The sequence below is a fragment of the Alligator sinensis genome, unplaced genomic scaffold (genome assembly GCF_000455745.1).
Source record: "Alligator sinensis unplaced genomic scaffold, ASM45574v1 scaffold223_1, whole genome shotgun sequence".
Classification (NCBI taxonomy): domain Eukaryota; kingdom Metazoa; phylum Chordata; order Crocodylia; family Alligatoridae; genus Alligator; species Alligator sinensis.
In genome coordinates this window covers 963,048-970,805 of record NW_005841936.1, presented here as the reverse complement: position 1 = coordinate 970,805, position 7,758 = coordinate 963,048, and the positions used below count along the sequence as shown (strand labels likewise).

Here is a 7,758-nt window from a genome sequence, read left to right as displayed (position 1 = left end):
CCCAAACCTCCCATCCCCTCCCTTTCCTTCCCCTCCCCTGTTTGCTTGTAGCTCTGTCAGCACTTGCATGGCACACACAATGGTTGTCGCTGTGTGCTACACCTTGGCCGCCACCCCTGCTTTAGTAGAACAGCCTTGTAAAGGAGTATTTCTGTTTTGTGTCTATCACATGCACAAACTGTGAAGGCAGTAGTTAACTGTCTTATTAGTGCTTGCATCATACCTGCATGCACAAAAAGAGGAATTATTAAAAAAAAATCACCTCCAGCTTCTAGGCAATAAATACTATCAAGTTGGCAGTATTAGAGTGATGCGATAGCAATGATGGCCCAGGAATTTTGTGAGAGGAAGGGGTATCTTTGGGAGATATCTTTTATTGCACCAAGGGCATGGTTGTCATAAAGTTAGAAAAGCTTTTGAATGCAGGACATTCTTCCTCAGGTCTTCAGGGAGGAAGCAAGTATAGTGATTGTTAAGAATGGTGGGTAAAGTTGTGAAATTGAAGCAGGGAGAAATTCCTTGGGGTAGCAGTGAAACATTTGCCAGAAGAAAAGAAGCTTGATTACTGGGATCAAGACCTATCAAAAAGGAGGAGGGTCATTATCACCTGTAGTGTGTAGGAAGAATTTCAGGAATCAGGTAGGTTATAGTGTCATAAAATCAATATTGGTCTTCAGTCTCTGGTTCCTAGTGTCCAGCCAGATTATGAATTTTTGTTCCCAGGGTTGTCTTTTAAAGGTGTTTGATAGATTTCCCTTGAGCACAAGGATAGGAAGGTCAGAAAGGGAGTGGTGTTTCTGTGAAAAATATGTTCCAACTGATGTATATGCATCTCTCCCCTTTATTGTTTTTTCTGTGAGAGTGCATTCTGGTATGTAGTTGCTGTTTGGTTTCACCCACGTAGTTACCATGACACCTCCCAGTGAATGTAACCACATATTGACTGTTTCAGAAAGAAATCTAACAGTGAACTTCTTAACAAAAGCCAAGACCACAACAAGACTGGTCATTTGCAGGATATTGAAGTTTATTGAACTCACGTTTAGGAGACAAGAGAAAGTTGAAAAACCAAAATGCCCCCAGCCACAGGTTGCTTGCACATTTGAACCTCCAAAGCATGGCTGCAAATACTCCTCCTCCAAATTTGTCCACATCAAGGCATGCTGTGATGGATGCTTATTTTCACCCTCTGGTGTTAGAGCCAGAGCACTTTACACAATTTTCAACTAGCTCCCAATCAGTGACATTTTGGAATGGTTCAGATATTACATGTCTGCACCCTGTCCCACAACAATTTTGAATTGGTTCTCAATTAATGAAACTTGGAAATGGTTTGGTTGTTGGGTGTGTCTGCATCCTAAATTAACCATGTGTTTCTAGTTTAATTCCTCGCTTACGTTGAGCTGTCTTTTTACAGAATGAAATACATGTGTGAAACATTTCCTGTTTGAGGAACTTGAGGTATCTCATTTAGTAAATGATTGCAGGCCAAATACTGCTCTGCATTTTTAACTGGTGTAATTCCCCTAAGCTTCATGAAAGGAAGATAATAGTAGAATTTGAGAGAGGAATAGATTGAGTATATATTTTATATTTAAAATGATTATTTTCCTTAAGTTACATCACTGAAAGAATTGTAAGTGTTCCTTTCCAGAATGAGCATATTGACAACTGACATTATGTAGAACAGTTAGGAAAAGTGTCCTAGACATTACAGAACAAAGTAAGTTCTAGTATAAATAGCTGTAACTTCCAGTAATAGAGGATTTGTGAAGGGCTAAATTGATTGCAGTGTGGACTTCCTTGAAATAGAATTTGGCTTAGTCTTCTTTAAGTACTTTATAAAACAAATCAGTTAAAAATGACTAATGGTGCTTTAATATCCCTGGAATTATAGGGATATGTTTTCCAGAACAATTCTATAACTTTAAACATGTAACTGGCTATAAGAGTCTTATACAACGCAAACATTTAGTATCAATTTAGATGTGAGCATTTTTTATTTCTTGAAGTCCACTGGTTGGGTTGAGAATATTCTCTAATATTTTAGTATAGTTCTGCTTAGCTGATTTAAATCAATATTTGGAGTAGGACATATCAATATCAAATTATCTACATGTTACTTGCATATTATTTAATTATTTTAATCCCCTTAAGTAGTCATCATTTTTAGTTTTGAAATCATAATTGGTGCCCATGGAGGCTTGTCCATAGTTAGCCAATTCTTCTTAGTCTGCATTTCAAAACTTGTTTTTTTACAGTTGTGGCTATGTGTTTGTTTTAAAGGTTGGAAGTCACTTACCCAAGCACCTTGTAGGCAATCAGTCCTCCATAAGTCCAGGATGTAAAGATCATTATCTGGTAAAAAAGGATGAACAAAACCATGAACTTCAGACTCTGTCTCCAAATAGGAATTTCTCTGGATATAGCCAAAAGGTAGATATAAGTGGTTGTAATTTCTAAATCTTAATTTAAAAATGTAATCTGATTCATTAGATGGATATAATAATGGTCTTTTTGCAAGAAGTGTATTTTTATTTTTTTGTTTACAAGACTAGTTAGCAGTTTTGGAGTCTTCAGAAGATGTTTTATAGACATACAGAAAAAAACTGTGTACCAGGGATATAGCTCAATTAGACTGGAAAGTATTTGACAACAAGTAAGAGTCAGAATGGTAGAAAAGTAGGGCAGGAAGGAACCTCCACAGGTCATCCAGTTAAACCCCCTACCTGAGGCAGGATCACCCCTATCCAAATTATCTTATACAAACCATAATTTAAACTCTATGTAAGACTACCATCAACCCTGACATAAGACAGACCTAATACCCTAACCTGGGGGGCGTGTGGGAGGGGCAAAATGGTTCCTTGTAGCGGTGACAATGTGGTCCTGAGCTGGGGCAGAGCTGCAATCCACTGCCTGCACACCCCTGCCCAGAGCATGCAAATTGCAGATCATGGCTCTTCCCTGGCCTTGACCAAGCTGCCCCCATTGCAATATGTCAGCAGCTCTGGAGTAACCCCCTGCTGTGTGGCCTGCCAGCGCGGCTGGGGCTGGGCTCCATGGCAACCCCAGCCTTGAGCTATCACAGCACAGCTCTAGCTGGAGTCTCCATGGAGACCAGCCCCCACCATGTGGGCAGGGTCCACTGCCAGTTGGATCCAGCATGTGGGGCAAACTTTGCCTGCACCTGCCCTAACCTGCCACAGGTAAAGCAGGGGAACCATGGCAGCCAATGTCCTGCTTCTATGAAATGTTGTCAATATATGCTCAAGAGATCCTGTGTAGAGGATCCCCCTGCCACAGAGGACATATCAGTGGGTTGGAGCCTTGCAGTGCAGGTCCCTGTTAGTACCACGGGGTTTGGGCCAGTGGCAGTGGCAGCTGGAAAGTGCCGCCTGCCACCTGGGCTGCCTAGAAAGGGAGTCCATCTGGGAAGCTGTCCCAGCTGTGCTGCGTGCCCAGGGGGCAGAAGAATGCACCACGACTGCACTGTACCTGGGCCAGGAAACTGAGGAACCCACTGCAGGCTGGGCAAAGACTCACTGTGGGCCGCATCTGGCCTGCAGGCCATATTTTGCTCACCCCTGCTTTAGATATTCCTTATAACTCAGTAGGTTATTTTTTCCACTCATTATGGAATGTTTTTAGTTTAGGTTTTTAATTATACTTCTCTCTTTATTTCAGAAACTCCAAGAGGAAAATATTAAATTAAAGCATGAGTTAGAAGACTTAAGGTATTAATATCAGTTTCTTATATCTTATTAGTGACAAGGGGCTGCAACCAGGAGCTGTCATCTTTTGGGGCAAAAAAGCAGAAATTCATAAGTGATAAGCCCCGAGTTCTTGTTTCTCAAGTAAAGCAGCAATGCTTTTTGTATGTTAATATAAAGTTAAGTTCCAAGATAACATTTGATTAAAAATATTTAATTAAATGCATATTATTGGTTTATAATATTGATCTCGATGCATTATTCAAATTGAAATCTGTTAGGTGTTTTTAAGTTCTAGCTAGCTGATTATTACTGAGAATGCCCTAATACAGAATGAAACCCTGCACAAGCGCACTATCATGGAAAGCTAGAAGTTATAATTTTAAAACTGCTTGTGATGTTGCAGATGGAGTGAGGTGAAGAATTACAAATATTCAGCTTTGGGATTACAAGGGGATTCTGCAGAAGACGGGTTCTTAGTTGGAGCTTGTCTGAAAATGTTCATCACAGATTTTCCATGAAAAAATCAGTACCAAATTATATTGGTTTAAATGACATTTCTGTGAAATAAATATTTCTTAAAATAATTATTTCAATTAAGACAATTTCATTTTGGAAGAATTAAAAAATTTGGATTTAAAACAAAATTTTCATTAGAATTTTATATTGTAATATTATGATATCATTATATACTGCTCTTATTCCTGACATATCATGGTAAGGAGAGTTTGGCACCTTGAATAAGAAAAGAAAAACTTTCTGTTTATTAATTAGAGGTAAAATTATATTTCAATATTTTTATTTTTAGCTGGTATCTGTGGGCTTGAGTTCTAGCTTAAATAAACTAGAGGCTAGCAAGAAGGTGCTGTTCTGAGGAATACTGGAGGTAATAGAAATGAGCATAAACTATGGTGGGCAAGTACATAGCTTTTGGGGAAAGGGGTTGAAAAGCAAGTAAATACAATCTGAAAAAGCTAGTTTATGGTTGAAGGTCACAATATTAGTTTAATGAGAAATTTTAAAAATATTTTTATTTTAAAACAAATGAATGTATTCAAAAAGGCCAACAGTATGACTTAGGAAGGAAGTATAAGAGAGGCTACTTTGAGTATCTTAGTTCTTCAGTGAGCACACCAAGGGCAAGGTTTAATTGTTCTCCATATTCTAGGCACACAATCTCCAGCAAAATTTAAGCAATGCCAAAAATGACTTCCCTGGATAGTAGAAAGATGGCAGGTAGGATGAATTGTAAGAAATGGTAAAGGTTTGGGGGGAAAAAAAGGAACAATATGATACAAGTATGTGATTTGCCATGTCATTGTACTCCCCTATGGATGGCAGAGTAAGAAAGAGAGATGTATTCAGTAGCATCCCTGGCTGACCAAACAAAATTAATGGAAGTAGCTTTGGCTTCTTTCTTAGGCCCAGTTTGTATTGTATAGCCCACAGGGCTGGATGAGTCTGACACCCCTAGGCCGGATGCATGGAGCAGAGCTGGTCCACAGGCTGGACCGGACAGAGTGGCCCCACATTCCAACCCTGCTCCAGCTGCCACTGGACTGCCACACAGCCTTGGAGTTGCATGCAGCTGCTCTGGGGTAGTGCTGCATTTGTTGGTTGCTCCATCATGCTGCAGGCATTGCACAGGGCCATCCAGTGCAATGCCTGCACCAGGTCCAGCAATGCTTTACCTCTCGTCGACTTGTAGACTTCCTGAGTCAGGTAGAGGTCGTCCACGTGTGAGGAAGCTTTGCGACCAATCGGATTTCACCGACTGCTCTTCCCATGAGATGTCCAGGTAGTTAAAGTTTCCCATGACTACCATGCAGCGAGAGTGTGCAGCCTCAGCCAGTTCCCTGGCGAATTCCTGGTCGAGCTCCTGTTTCTGGCTGGGAGGTCTGTAATAGACTCCTACCATGATATCCCCTGTGGCATGTTCCTCATGTATTTTGACCCAGAGGGACTCCGGATGTCCTTCCAAGTTGACTTTGGCACCCAGAAAGGACGTTTAGCAGTCCTTGACATAGAGAGCTACACCCCCACCCGTTTTCATAGTTTCATAGTTGGTAGAGTCGGAAGGGGCCTAAGCAGATCAACAAGTCCGACCCCTGCCACGGGCAGGAAAGGATGCTGGGGTCACACGACCCCGGCTAGGTGATTGTCTAGCCTCCTTTTGAAGACCCCCAGGGTAGGGGTGAGCACCCCTTCCCTTGGAAGTTTGTTCCAGCTCCTAGCTGCCCTGACTGTGAAGTAGTGCCTCCTGATATCTAGCCTGAATCTACTCTCATTCAACTTATGGCCATTATTCCTTGTTACTCCCGGTAGTGCTCGGGGGAACAGGGACTCTCCCATTGCCTGCTGGTCCCCCTTGGCCAGTTTATAGGTGGCCAACAGATCCCCTTTCAGCCTTCTTTTGTGGAGGCTGAACAGGTTCAGGTCCCATAGTCTCTTCTCATAGGGCCTGCCCTGCTGCCCTTGATCATGCGAGTGGCCCTCCTCTGGACCCTCTTGATGCTATCCACATCCCTCCTGAGGTGCGGTGCCCAGAACTGGATGCAGTACTCCAACTGCGGCCTAACCAATGTCGCATAGAGGAGGAGGATCACCTCCTTGGACCTGCTCGTGATGCATCTATGGATGCATGACAAGGTGCGGTTAGCCTTCCTGACTGCGTCCCCACATTGGCGGTCCATGTTCATCTTGGAATGAATATTTGTTTCCAAGATCCTTTTCTGCCTCTGTGCTGGCAAGAAGGGAGTTCCCCAGCCTGTAGGTATGCTGCTGGTTCTTCCTCCCCAGGTGCAACACCTTGCACTTGTCCATATTGAAACCCATCCTATTCTCATCCATCCGCCTCTCTAACCTGTCCAGATCTAGTTGTAGCCTGTCCCTCTCTTCTAGCATGCTCACTTCTCCTCACATCTTAGTGTTATCTGTGAACTTGAACAAGGTGCTTTTCACTCCCTCATCCAAGTCGCTGATGAAGATATTGAACAGTGTGGGCCTGAGGACTGAGCCCTGGGGAACCCCACTGCCCACATCCCTCCAGGTCGAAAATGACCCATCCACCACCACTCTCTGGGTGCGGCCCTCCAGCCAATTTGTGATCCATCTGACTGTGTAGGCGTTGACACCACAGTCACCTAATTTTTTAATGAGGATAGGGTGAGAGACAGTGTCAAAGGCCTTCCTAAAGTCCAGAAAGGCTACGTCTACCATGACACCTGTGTCCAAGGCTTTTGTGACCTGGTTGTAGAAGGCAGCCAGGTTGGTCTGACAGGACCTGCCTCTAATGAACCCATGTTGATTGCCCTTAAGCATAATATCCTCTGCTGGTCCCTTGCAGATGTGCTCGCTCCTGGATAATTTTCTCAGCTTCCCCAGGACCGAGGTAAGACTAACGGGCCTATAGTTCCCTGGGTCCTCATTCCATCCTTTTTTGAAAATGGGGACCACATTGGCCCTTTTCCTGTCCTCTGGCACCTCGCCAGAGCACCATGAGTGCTCATAAAGCTTTTCCAGGGGTCCAGCAATGACGTCTACCAATTCCCTCAGCACTCTGTGGTGGTGATCGTCAGGACCTGCTGATTTTGAACACATCTGGTCCCTCTAGAAGTTCCCTGACTAGGTCCTCACTGACCCTAGGCCTAGCTGCGCCTCCCCTGGGTCCGTTCAGAATCCCATTGGAGGGGATGTCCTGGTCCCTGCTCAGAAAAATGTAAGCAAAGAATCTGTTAAAGAGATTAGCTTTGTCATCTGGTGCTACCACCGGTATAGGGCCACTACTAAATGGGCAAAAGCAATTGGTGACAGACGGGGGGGACAAGGCTGAACTCCTCCATGAGTTCTTTGCCTCCGTGTTCCTAAACAAGGGGCAAAACCAGTCTCAGAATGGGATTGCAGAGAGGCAACAGCAGGGTGCCAGACTACCAAGCGTTGACCCTGAGATGTTGCAGAGTCACTTGGAAGGACTGGATGCGTTTAAGTCGGCAGGCCTGGATGAGCTCCATCTGAGGGTACTGAAGGCACTGGCTGATGTCATTGC

General features: G+C 43.6%; 1 protein-coding gene across 1 annotated transcript in view; it reads left to right on the top strand.

Moving 5' to 3' along the window:
* Positions 1-909: 909 nt before the first annotated feature.
* LOC102380392 overlaps positions 910-7,758 on the top strand; it is a 150,046-nt gene continuing 143,197 nt past the window's right edge. The window contains 3 exon segments of the mRNA XM_025199104.1: positions 910-1,089; positions 2,287-2,436; positions 3,688-3,737. Coding sequence (XP_025054889.1) covers positions 910-1,089; positions 2,287-2,436; positions 3,688-3,737 — 380 coding nt within the window.